The sequence below is a fragment of the Eubalaena glacialis genome, chromosome 9 (genome assembly GCF_028564815.1).
Source record: "Eubalaena glacialis isolate mEubGla1 chromosome 9, mEubGla1.1.hap2.+ XY, whole genome shotgun sequence".
Classification (NCBI taxonomy): domain Eukaryota; kingdom Metazoa; phylum Chordata; class Mammalia; order Artiodactyla; family Balaenidae; genus Eubalaena; species Eubalaena glacialis.
The window spans coordinates 57,413,204-57,427,326 of NC_083724.1; the positions used below are offsets into that span (position 1 = coordinate 57,413,204).

The 14,123-nt window shown below is 39.4% G+C and overlaps 1 protein-coding gene across 1 annotated transcript in view; it reads right to left on the reverse strand.

The window, feature by feature from the left end:
- The window catches only part of BRD10 (bromodomain containing 10), a 101,934-nt gene extending 89,974 nt beyond the window's left edge, over nt 1-11,960 (reverse strand). The window contains exon 1 of the mRNA XM_061200406.1: nt 11,297-11,960. Within this exon, the coding sequence (XP_061056389.1) occupies nt 11,297-11,886 (590 nt within the window). The 5' untranslated portion in view covers nt 11,887-11,960. The remainder of the gene's footprint in view (nt 1-11,296) is intronic.
- Nucleotides 11,961-14,123: the final 2,163 nt, after the last annotated feature.

Genomic DNA, 14,123 nt, shown 5'->3' on the forward strand with positions numbered 1-14,123 from the left:
GTCATACAGAGTGAAGTAAGTCAGAAAGAGAAAAACAAATATCGTATATTAACGCATACATGTGGAACCTAGAAAAATGGTACAGATGAACCAGTTTGCAGGGCAGAAATTGAGACACAGAAGTAGAGAACAAACGTATGGACACCAAGGGGGGAAAGTGGCAGGGGGTGGGGGTGGTGGTGTGATGAACTGGCAGATTGGGATTGACATGTATACGCTGATGTGTATAAAATGGATGACTAATAAAAAAAAAAGTATCTTTTCAGATACATTTCTATATAATCTGCTAAGAGAAGCAAAATCAAAAATTAAAATTAAGAAAAGGTGAAAATTAAGGGATGGGAAAAATCAAATTGACGTTAGTTTTCTCTTCTAATTCATCTCATCTATGTGTCCCTTGTAACTGTCTAGCTTGAAAGCTTGAAATTTAATAACTCACTAATATGGAATATCATATTCTTTATTAGCACAGCATATTAGGCCCTCTATGATCTGGCTCCATAAGCTGGCCCTTCCAGTCACAGCTGTCATTACTTTTCTATATATAACTAGCACTCTAGCCAAACTAAACTACTGACCATTCCCTAGCTATATACAGTGACATTTTTGCCTTTGCACTTTTGAATATGCTATTCTTGTTGCCTGGAATGACCTCTACATCAACTTAGTTTATCAACTCCTGTCCTTCCGTTTTCATCTTGAATCCCTCTACACTGCCTATCAAATAATAAGCACTGTAAATATATGTTGCATATAAGGAACAGTACCTGTCTTACTACATTAACCATACACTACCTTCTATTACGCTTTTAAATACTGTACCCATCCTTTAAGAGAGGATATGGTATCTGAATTCAACCCAATTAATACATACTGAGTTTCTCTGCACTTGAAGAGCTAATTTCTAGAAATACAGAAATGCGTAAGAAAATCTTAAACTTTGGTGAGGCAAACAGGTAACTTCAGTATCATGGTATTCAAAAACTTCAATACAAATCATATGAATACAAAAAAGTGGGTTAAGAACAGAGGAATATAACTAACCCAAGCTGAAAAGAAGAGGGGGGAAGAAATGTGCAAAGTTTTCCTGAGGAGATGACTGCTGAGTCTTTTAAAAACAAGCAGCAATTCTGACTTGATATAACTGAATACTTATTTGATTTTTATTAGCTCATTTACTTCATTAGTTCAAGAATTACCAAACAACTAACATCATAATACAGATAGACAGATACATCACTACCATAAATTTTTTAAGTGCTATTACCAAATGCAAAACAAAGAATCACGGAATACAGTGAAAAAAGCAATTAATTCTGTATCAGGCTTCATAGAGGAAGTAAAATCTAAGCTGAGCCTCAGCAAATAATTAGGATTTCACTAGACATAGAAAAAAGAAACAGACAAGTAGACAAGAAGGCACTCCAGATGTTTTGAAATTGCTCTGAATTTGATGAAGTTAACGGCCAATGACTGTAAATGAAATTCTAGAGAAAGCCAATGTCTAGTTCAACACAAGTGTCACTGGCAAAACCAGAATTAAACTCACTTTACTCACAAAGTTAAGACATCTTCAGTACAGTAAGCCATATATTAATTCTTTCAGAGTTCTAGAATACCAAAGGGGCTATTTCCAGGACATTTTCCCTCTTAATTTAATGCAGAGCAAAACTATTACTTAATAGAGTTAAGTCTCTTTGAACACCTAATAGAATAAACACAGGCATCACATAAGAATATTTATCTTCAGGTACTCTTCAAATTCTGTTATTTCTGTTAAAGGCCTAATTTTTCCTTCAATTACTTGGAATTTTCTCTAACCAAACATCATCATAATTTATTGGATGTTTCTTAATTCTGTGGTTTAAAACTATGGTTCTTAACCTTTTTTTGGCTCTGTGCTCCTCTGCTGACCTAATAAAGTTCTGCACCCTCTCCCTAGAAAAACTAAAATGTAGGCACCTGCGCACATTCCCACACACACTTTTGCATACTGTATGGAGTAGGGGATGTTTTAGAACTCTAATTAAAAACTTTAAACTTTATAAAGGCTTGAACTCATACTGAACTATAAAAGAGAAACACAAAATTTAAAAATCAACCAAAAGACTATGAGTTCAATTAGTACATTACTCTGCCTGATATAGTGCAGAGCAATGCTATGAGAGCTAACCTTGGATCTCTGTTCATTGCTCCCCAAAATCAAATGAGAGACACAAAGAATAGCATTATTATCCACAGCTGATATATGATGTAAGATCATACAAATAGGTTTAAATGAATAAAAGCGACGGGAATAGAATCTTAGGTCTTTAACTTAAGGCTTTTTAAAATTTTGGTACTATTTAACACATTAGCCCTATGTAACAGGGATTACTCATGGAATACTTTAACATAATTCTAAATTAAAATAGAGATTGCTCCGTGTAATAGCCTATGACAAACACATGACTTCCAAGGTCTTTCCATTCTTTAGTAGCATGCCTCCTCACCCCTCCCCCAACACTATCCCTCACTTGTTACCACTTACTTCTTTAAGCTGTATTCCACACGAAGACATGAATATATGAATCTGCTTCTTAATTCTCTCCTACCTTCCCTTCATTCTATAACCCAAAATACAATGCTAATAAAGGTTGACAAGTATAAAAGCAGTGATAAAAAAAATACTTCAATGAGAGAAAAAATTTTAATTCTGATGGGAAATCAATCATGAAACAGTGTTACTATATCCTGAAGTATCACTCCTAGAACTTTATTGTACATAAAAATCATTTATGGAGTTTATTAAAAGTGTAGCTTCCTAATCTCTACTCTGAGATTCTGAGTTAACAGATTTAAATATGCTATTCTGGGGCCAAGGAATCTGCCTTTAACACAATTCTTACGCTGGTGATCTGGGAAACACCTTTTGAGAGACATGCCCCAAACACCTTTGAAAATTACCTGTAGACCTTATAACCACTTAATTCTAAATCAACATTTATAGGAGTCAAACAGCAACAAACCAAGCAGAAAAAGTCCCTGCCCTCATAGATTTTCTATTCTAGTGAAAGAGAAGAAAAAGATATATAATTAAATCATATTATATGTGAGGTTGCAATAAATGCTATGAAAGAAAACAAAGAAGGTTAAGACAGAGGGAAAGCCTTGCAGATAAGGCAGCACCAACAGAAGAAAGGAGGGAACCAGGACACTAGTTTATCTGTGGGAAGAGAGCCAAATTTAAACTTGCTTTTCCTCAAGCACAAGTATTCAAGAGAGATATAAAATGTTTTCAGGGGCTTCCTGGTGGCACAGTGGTTAAGAATCTGCCTGCCAATGCAGGGGACACGGGTTCGAGCCCTGACCCGGGAAGATCCCACATGCCGCGGAGAAACTAAGCCCGTGCACCACAACTACTGAGCCTGCACTCTAGAGCCCGCGTGCCACAACTACTGAAGCCCGTGTGCCTAGAGCCCGTGCCCCGCAACAAAGAGTAGCCCCCACTCGCCCCTACCAGAGAAAGCCTGCGCACAGCAATGAAGACCCAACGAGGCAGCCAAAAAAAATTAATTAAAAAGAAAAAATGTTTTCAATTTTGTTTACTGATTATATTCTAATATTTTTATCTTCCAATTTTAGTAATTTGGATGTTAAAAATTGGGCTTGTGGGCTAACATGGAAACAATCTATATTTATAACTATTTCTAAGGGAAAACGTTTCTATGTAATAAGTTTTTGAGATGATTTCTCAGCACAAAATGAAATGGATTTGTTCTTATTTTTAGAACAAACATGAGAATAGACCCTGAATTCACTAGGAATTGTATATTTAGCAGAATCTTGGTATCCTTTACTGTATTTGTTCGGCAATCTACCATCGAAATTGAAAAGCAGTTTAAAAACATAAAGCATGAAATGCCACAGGGAAAATCCAATATTCTACCTGCATGTACATTTTGTAAGAGAGATTTTTCTTTCTGATCTCAACTTCAAAAAGCTGAGAATGTACACCATTATCATAAAAGTCAATGTACTAGGCTAGTATAGATTGTAAAATTGAAACAAAACTGTTTACCTTTAAAGCTTTTGCAAACCCAAACTGTAGTTATTATAAACTGGGATGTTACCATTTGAAGAAATGGTATCTAGCAGATGAGACGTATCTGAAAGAGAAAGGGGGCTATCTTTTGGAAACAGAAGATCCCCAAAACACTTCGTGTGCTAAATAGCAACTCAAACACTTTTTGCATTATATCTTGGCAACGTTTTTTCACCGATTCTAATTTAGAAGGCTTAAACTCCCACAAAAGAGCAATATTAGTAGAGTAGTACTTACAAAGTATAGCAAGAGGTAAATAGTTTTACCTTAAATTGGTTTATCTCAATCTGTATTCTCATCTTTTCTTTTTTTTTTTATCTTTAGAGGGATGCCTAGACAGAAATGAAAAGGTCTAAATCCCCAGATGTACTAACATTTGAAGAGATATAAAAGAAGCTATCAGAGAGTTATTTTTGTCTGAAGGTACATTCAGATGGCTCTACTCAAAAGCTTTAAATATGAAAGTTTGGGGTGAGTTCTTAGCACTAGCTATTCCAAGCCTTTAAAACTGCACTTACAAAATCTGTAGATTTTAAGTTTTGAATGGTATTATAAAAAATAACAACAGTAACACATGGTCATTGTAGAAAAAAAGTAGAAAGTGGAAGGGAAAATTAATCATCCACAGCTGTACCACCCAGTTACAACATTTAAATGACTGTACTGCCTTAAAACTTTGATGATACATATTTTTAACCCAATTCTTATTCAAAGTTGTAAATACTAATTGCCTTTAAATAAAACCTTTTATTAACTAAAAGTAATATGCTTATTATAGAAAATCTAGGACATAACAGAAAATTAAAAGAAGAAAATGAAAAATACCCGGGATCTTTCTACTTAGCAATAACCACTATTAACACTTCATTGGTCTTCCTAAGTCTTTTTGCAAAGTGTATATGCTGAACATCCTGACTTTTAAGCACAATTAATTTTGGAACATTCACGGGTCCCGGGTGGAAGATGATATAACAAAGGGCTTGGTTATATATAATACTACCACTGGGGTTTATTAGTGTTTCCCATTATAAAAAAAAAAAAAAAGGAACAACTACTTCAAGTAATTTAATATATATTTTAAAGATTCATATTATTATGGAAGTTCCTTGGAAATGAAAACAGCTATTATTTGTTCTCTAACCTTGTGGAGAGAGCCTAGAGATGATTTGAAAACTAAAGCACAAATATGAAAAGGACCTAATCTTCTCTCCAAAAACATGATTTCTCTTCCCTGCTCTAATTTTTTTCTTAGAAATAAAAATAAATATAAGGGCACAAATACAATGAGAAATGAACTTTAAGGCAAAACACACTACAATCTATTAGGGCATTTTTACTGTATTAGATCTAAATCATTTCCAAATTATTATTTTCAAATGGAACAAAATCTCCTAAAATACTAAAGTCTGTAAGTTTACTGTATTCCAACTAACACCTTTTATTTATTCCAGAATAAACTCTTTTCAGCTTCTTTAACTGTCTCTTCTCAATTAAGTATTTCAGCTTTTAATACACATTATACACACTTCAATCATATTTTTCTAATCTTTCCAAATTGAAGATAGTCAATCCTTACACAAAGTTGTGCCTTTGGTCCCCTTGTTTTTTTTACTAGACTCTGTCCTGGGCAATCTCATTCCCTCCCATTTCTTCAACCATCGTCCTTCTGCAGGTTAATTCCTCATTGAACACCTCTAATCTAGCCCTAGTCACTCTGCTGAGCTCCATATTCCGCCTTCTAATAATTCTGAGCTGCGCATCTTCAAATGCATGCTCCTCTCACATTCCCTCGGCATCACCATCACCTGGGCTCAAATTTATTTTGGCCCTCATCCTCTCCATCACACCCACATCCAATAGTTTGCCATTATACCACTTCTACTTGCTGAATTTACTTCTCTTGTATCCTTATTTATTATTTGTTCCTACTGCTTATTATCTCTTGATGGTATTAACTCAAGAGCCTTTTAATTGGTTTCCTTCCTCCATTCTCTCTCCTTCCATTTCAGCCTTCAAACCTCAAAATACTAGTAAAATCATGTCACTCCCTTAGCTAAAACCCGTGATGAATCTACACTGCCTACATTCTAAATTCCTTAGCAAGCAAACAAGGTCCTCCATAATTAGTCCCAGCTTACCTTTCTAGACTTATCTGCCATGACAGGACCTCATCATCCTACACTGTAACCAACCACTGGGTATAAACTATTCCTCTGGAATATGCTGTACTCTCCTGCTTCCATACATGTAATTGTTTACCTACCACCTTGAAGTAAGGGATAAAGTCATGTCTATCATTGTAAATACAGGGCTTTACATACTACTTATCATAGCATAGGTCAAATAATTGTTTAATGAACTCCTCAACTTCACCTATCAATAGTCTACTCACCTTCCAAAATTATGACCTCTAGAATACAATCTAATAAAGTATTTTTCAATGCCAACTTCCCCACCTCCCCAGAGTAGTTGATCCCTCCTCTGCACTCTCCTAACACTATAATAAAGCTTATCACAGTAGTCCTCAGAGTATGCACGCTTAGAATATACAGCTGATCCTTGAACAACAGGGGTTTTAACTGCATGAGTCCACTTATATGCGGATCTTTTTCAATAGTAAATACTATAGCACTACAGGATCCTCAGCTGGTTGAATCCGCGGATGCAGAACCCCAGATAGGGAGGAACCAAGCATACAGACAGCCTACAGAGGGCCAAGTTAGACACAGATTTTTGACGGCATCGAAACAAAGATGTACCATCAAAAATCCAAAAGTGATTATGTTCTCCCTGTTTGTAGGGAGAAAAACCTTAGGTACTAGATAGAATCTCGTCAATTAAGGTTTTCCTTCCATAATTTGTTTTAAGCCTTTTGTATCCCCTAGCAAAAAATCATACAATTAAATATATCAATATTTCAGGATATTCTGCAAGCAGTCCCATGACTTCCAGGTGTTCTGACAATGGAACAAGTTTGAAAATCAGTTTTAACACATTTTACAGTTTACCATAACTGTGTATGTACCCTTTTTTAAACTTCTTGGGCCAGGAATTGTCCCCTAAGTCATAGAACAAAGCAGGTGCTCAATAAATGTCTTGTTAGTTGAAATCCTTCATCCTTTCATCACTGCACTTAAACATTTTCTGAACCTTCTTAAATAGCACTTTTTTTTTTTGAAGAATGGCAACTATAATAAATAGAACTACATGGAGTATCAAGCTCTAACATTCTATAGTTCTGAACAAGAAGCAAATCCAGATTCTATTACCAAAGGGCCCCAATTTTTAGACTGACATTAAAAAGACAGAATTACAGAATCTAGTGGGGATGGGGGAGTTGGACTACTAGGGAGTAAGAAGCACCTTGTTAAAATTCCCAATTACTTTCTGGATTTTGATCTTAATTGAGAATAAACACGTCAACAAATTTCAAATTTAACTGAGGAGGAGATTAAAATCCGTGTACAAAATCCATTTGTATTTCAATTACTACTTGTACTTGGAAACCTCTATTTTTAAATTTTTGAGGCTTCATGATGATGCTTTTGTACTCTCATGCCCAACTAAAAAGCAATTACAAAACTAAATAATCTTTAGCTATATTTTAAGAAAGCCTTTTTTTTTAACAGTCCATTACATGTACCACTTTTTAACAACTTAATTCAGAAATCAACTATAATTTTAACAAGGATATATAATATTCAAGTTTATTTTCACCAAAATATTATTTTAAATGGCCAAAATTAAAATTTCAAGTTCAGCACTGTTGGGGTCACTGGCGCATCGATGCCTCTTCTATAACTACAAGCTTTTAAAACTACATAGCAATATTCTTAAAGCTTTCAAAAATATTTTAAAATTTAAAAGCTTTCAAAAATATAATTTAAAATTCAGAAGAGGCAAAAATTCTTACTAGACATAACTTCCCAACTATTAAGTATTTTCTATTCGTTTCCACTTAGTAGCTGATTTTCTCCCTATTTCTAATGCTAATTGTTATTTCTCTCAGTTGCCCCAAATACATGAATGAGATCCCTTCTAAAATACAACTCTGAGACGAGATATGCTAAGTCTTAGTCCTAGTTCTATCACAAATATTATATATAAAACATATTGCTATATATTACTAATATATATTAAATATGATAAAATTATAAATCTTTTATAGATCATACACATGTAGTCCTGTTATAACACCACAAAAAGCAAACCGAAAAATTTAGAAATTTTAACAGGATAAAACAAAAATAGAATATACTAAAGTTGTGATATTTTCTTCCCTCTCCCCAATTGGTCATCCTGCATACCTCCTAGAAAGCAGACACTACCCTGGAGAGACCATACTGTAGCCAGACGAAGTACCTGTAGTTCCTAGAAACACTATGCTGTTCCATGCCTTGCATTCACTGTAGTTCAGCATTCTGGAATGCCCCTCTCAAACCCTCCAAAAAAAATCCGGAAGCAATCTTCAACTTCTTTAAGAATCAGTTCAAGTATAAACATCTCTATACCTTTTAACTCCACTATAGAATCATCATCTTTTTAAGCATCTGTTTCCCTACTCAACTATACACCACTTAAGAGTAGGGAACTTCTCTTTTGATATCAGGGATCTGAATGTCTAGCTCTGGCAGATACATATTTGTACAATCAACACTCTCATAGCACAGATGAAGAAACTGAGATTTAAGTTATACAGTGTGCCCAAGGTACTAATGCCATTGGGTTGCTCTGTAATGATAATGTGGCACCCTCTATATCTAATGTATGTGATTTCTTGCTCACTAAAAGGCTCAGTAGTGTATGGAGCAGCTGTAAAATTCTCCTTACAGTAAATTTCAAAATAAGGGTTAATTCAATATCTTACAAACATATACTAGAAGAAAAAAGAGAACAAATGATAATATCTAAGTGATTTTTATTACTAAAACACCATATACCACTTATTTATAAATAAGGTATCTGAGTCACCTATTTGCTGCAAATCATACTCATGTGCCCAGTCTATAGAATATTGTTCTGGAGCATCTATATTTACTAATTGCATACAAAACAGTTATAACCTATGGGTTTCTGAAAGTTGTGCCCACTCAAAGCATTTATTTAGTAATGACTCAGATTGTAGGCTAGTACAGAAAAAGAAATGATTTCCTAGTATCTACAAGAGTGGTTTGTCAAATCTATTATTTACAAAATGTTTGTATACATCAAATACAAAAAAAGTGAGGAAGTCAAAATTTTAATTATCTCTTTGAGACCATCACATTACTTTTTGCTACTAAACTGCAAGAATTTTCTCTCTCTTGGACTAAGAACATCAGAAATACATTATTATGTTTATAAACAAAAGAATGTTTTAAGTTTAAGTTCTAAGTATGGATTCTATTAGATCATATGGGAATACAGTATTCTGAACATTAGTCACTAGGAATGATTCAAAGCATTCAGAAATTTACCTTTATGTAAAGAGAAACAGTCTCCCTGCTCTTTTGCAGGGCTTAAGAAACACTATAGACAAAATGCTTCTGAAAACACCTGTAATTTATTCAAACCTATAAGCAACTTCTTAGCACTTTGATGCAGCCATTCTCCAGCCTCATTCTAAATACCCGTTTCCAATCTGTAAAACTAGATGCTTGGACTAGAACTCTATGGTTTCTTCCAGGTCTAAAATCTTGTGACATCAATTTGGAAGATATTTTACTACTTAAAAATAATGACGTGTGAAAGGACTGTTTCTTATGTGAGTCATAACTATAAAACACTGTGGAGACAAGAGTAACAAACACACTACACAAATATAATGTCGCTAAATAAAATATTAAAAGTAATATACAAGACAAACTTGGTAATTATTCTACTACCAAATAATCCTACATTATGAATGGATTTGAGAAGAGGCTCCTTAGTTTAAATACAGCTGCCCTAATGAGTCAAGCACTATGTAAACCATTGTTTTCAGTGAAAGAAGTCACTGATAGTCTCGAAAACAGCATATGGGAAGCCAGTGACAGATGAGATTATTTTAAAATTACAGTTATAATCAAGGACCAAAAAATTAACACGACTTTTCAGAAGCTATTAGATAAAAGCACTAGTACACTTCCCAGTTTCAGATATGAGAATATTCATTTTATTCAGCTACCACTACTAGTATCATAATGATTAAAACTTATCTTGGGCTAACTATATGGGACTGGCACTTTCGACTTTACATTTATTAATGCATTTAATCCTACAGCAACCCATTAATTAGGTACTGTCATCATGCCCATTTTACAGATGAAGAAACTGAGGCCAAAAAGGTAAAGTGACTTGTTCAAGTTCACTTCCACTAGTAAAGAGTCAAACAACTGGTTCACTTCAACCACGATTTCCAACAACATTCAATTATTTTTCTATTCCTGAAGAATTTCCGATAGAGAAATTAATCTGGCTCATTATCAATTACAGAATTATAAATTAATACGTTTATTTTAGTAGCCTCCTGTTATATTATTTCCTCTTACGAAAAAAAAATAATTGACTCTGGATATATGGGTGGAGTATACCAAGAGCATCGTGCCATCTGAACTGCCTGTGACTTCTGGTAGAATAGATACCAATACCTAAAAGTATTAAAAATTTTGTGTTGATGCAAAAATTCAGTCTGCTCAGATGAAGCTGAGAGAAAAGACCAGGAGTACGCCACAGTAACTGTTAACCATTTAATTACACTCTATAAAATCTCCGATGGCCGACTTGAGCAGTAAAATTATTATTTTAACAGTTTGAAACCACCTTTTTACATGAGCCAGAATTAATTTTCTAACGGTATTTCATTCCAAAAACGTTTAAAATTTTCTTGCCAAAACTGCCTAAAAGTTGCAGGTCCAACTTCCATCCCACTTAAACTTTTCCTCTCCCTACTCCTGTAATTCTTCCTACGGGCACCATTTCACTTTACTTCTAAAAACTTTACCTGCTCTTTGGCACTCGGGACTCGGCTTCCTTCTCAGCTTCTTCACGTCTGGGCGTCGGGTTCTTTCAGCCCACACCCACCACACCCCTGCGGGCCCCCGCCCAGCGCTGCTCCTCCTCCCGGGGTTCTCCAGCACCGACTCAGCACCTATCAGCGACGCCCCCCGGCCCCTGGCCCAACCCATCCTCGGACACGTGCGAGGGTGTGTTTGTGTCAGCCCGTCAGTCCCGCCAGGGACGGGGCTCACTCACCGAGACAGAAGCGCCAACTTCTGCTCCAGCATCATCTCCAGCTTCTGGCCCTGTTTGGAGATCCAGTGGTCCACTCCATGCAGGCGGTAGCACGTCTCCAGCATCAACCTGAAGTCTGCCACGAACTCGGTGATGCCCCCGTATTGGCCGCTGGCGAACTTCTCCTCCATCTTCAGCAGACACATGCCCTTCCCGGGCTGCTGCCGGAGGGCGCGACTGCCCCGGCCCCCGCTGCGCGGCCCCTCGGCCGCCTCCTCCTCCCCAGTGGCAACGCCCCCCAAGGGCTGCAGGAAGGGGGAGGTGAGGCCTCGGTGCTTCTCCTGCAGAAACTCGCCCAGGATGCGGTAACCCTGCTGCAGCTCGTAGGTCAGCTCCTGCTCCTTGCAGCCACCGCCCCCGACTACCATCGCCTCCTCCTCCTCCTGGTCGTCCGCGTCCTCCCTCGAAGAGGCACTCCTTCCTCGGGCCGGCCCTGAGGCCGGGGCCGCCGCTGCCACCAACTCGTCGTCGTCCTCTTCCTCGGCCGCCGGTGGCGGCCGCTCCTCCTCCCCGGCCGGCTCCATCTCCCCCGGCGTCCCGGGCACGCTCATGCCCCCGGCAGGCCCAGCTTGGGCGGTGTGGAGCGGACGCTCGAGGCGCCGGGGCACGCGTGAGCGCGGGCCGCTTCCTCAGGGATCGGCTGCGCCGCGCAGCCCCAGCCGCATCGGGCCTCGCTCTCCTCAGCCGCCGGCTCGGCTCGGTGCGCGCGGGGGTCTCGAGCTCGCCGCCGGCGGGGCGGGGTTACATGGCGCGCGGAGGAGGGGGGAGAGAAGAGGAGAGCCTAGGTGCCCTCCTCTCCCCTCCCCCCGGCGGCGGCGCGCGCGCGGCCCTAGTCTGCCTCACCCCTCCGCTCCGCGCCCCGCCCGGCTACTCTTCACCCTCCAGGCCCGGCTTGCCCTCCGCGGCCTCGGCGCCCCACCCCCTCCCGGGCCGGCTAGAGGGCTGGGAGGGGGCGAGGAGGAAGGGGGGGGTTTTTCTCTAGCCTCCCCGGAGGGGGCCGAAGCACAGGGCCGCCGCGGCTCGGGCTCCTCCTCCTCTCCCTCACACCCCCTCCCGCCCCTCTCTACCTGCGGGGGACCCGGGCAGGAGGAGGTGGCGCGCGGACGGGGCCCGGCGACAACTGTCAGTTAGAAGCCCTGCTGGGCGGGGGGAAGAGAAGGGGGAGGGCACTCAGGCCCCCCCCCCCCTCCAGGTTGGGGCGAGCTGTGGAAAGACGCAAATAAAGAGGCACCGTCGCGGTCCACGGTGAGCATGCGTAGTACACCACCACCAGCCCGACTTCACGTCCCGCCCCGCTAAGCGAAAGCAAGGACTTAGTCTCAGCTTCAGGCCCTGAGGCCTGGTAGGTTGCGCGGACCAATGATGTCATCAGCTTGTAGACGACTGTAAGGGGCGGAGCGAAGAGGGAAGCAAGGCGCCTGCGCAGCTTTGCTTGCCACCTCCTGAGAGGGAGGCTGAAAGGGTTTTAAAATGAGGTGCTGCAAGAGGATATTTCTTTTGCGAGACCCCTATTAGCGCTAAAAGCTAAAATTAATCCTGAAGGAGCTTACTAGATAACCTTCGTCGATGGAAAGTGAATTGTAAGAAGGTATAAAAAGTAAATCCTATCCTTTTGTAAAGTTCTCTTTGCACACTCCCTCCCCCTGTGACTGCCGGTTTTTCAATATAAAACTAAAATTTTGCGAAGTCTAGAAAGGAGGTTGAAGGACTCGACCAAGTGAAACATGTTCACATGGAAAAGGAAAAGAGATGATTTGTGGAACTCGAATTTCTCAAACTCCTGTCCCCAGGTCTTAAATCAATTCCTGTTTTGGAAATGAATCCATGTTTTGCGTTAAAGTGAAAAACATTTCCACCCTCTCGATTTTTAACATCTGCTAAGAGTAAAGGAAAGGAATGGGACCTCATTTTTAAAAATCCTTGGGACTGAAAACAGTCTTCAGATATTTCAACTCTAAGCTGTGCAGCATGACCTTACAATCTCACTACACATTTTAAAATTACTGTTTAGGGAATGTCTAAAAAGTGAACTTATCATTCCATTAGTTGTCATATTGCTTGAAGTGAGGAGAAAGGAACTAATGGGTCCTTAAAGCAGTTATTACTATCTTCTCACTTTCTATTTTAAAGATGCACATATTACTTTTTCTCCTTACACAGAACGCTCTTGCTTTAAACCTGGAATTACTTGAATACAAAAATCAAAATTTTAGAAAGCAAGTGGGGACTTCCCTGGCGGTCCAGTGGTTAAGACTCCGCACTTCCACTGCAGTGGGGGTGGGTGGTGGCGCGGGTTCATTCCCGGTCGAGAAACAGATTCCCACATGCCACGCGGCGAGGGCCAAAAAAAAAGGGAAAGCTGTATAACGAAATGATTGGGATATACTGACTATGATGATTGTTTACTTCCCGTTAATGTGGACTTTTAAAGCACTGATAAAATTCACAACTTAAAAGCTTTTTTTTGGTCCAGTTAAGTTAGACAGCAGCCTTAGGTAAAACAGTTAAGTGGGAACACTTTTGAGGTTTTAGGGTATTGACACCCCCCACCCCCACCACACACACCCATCATCTAGTTTTCACCGTGTCCTCTCACCTCATCAGACATTTGTGGTGTATTAGGCATTTACAGCATTCTCTCTCCAGAGAGCCCATAGATGTACCTCAGCTCAGGAACAAAGGCAGAGACCAGTCTTACTTCAGGGACTGGCAGCCAAAACTGTCTGAACGTCCCTCATTTCCTTTGACAAAGCCCAAGAATCTGGACCCACCCCACCCCAGCAAATAT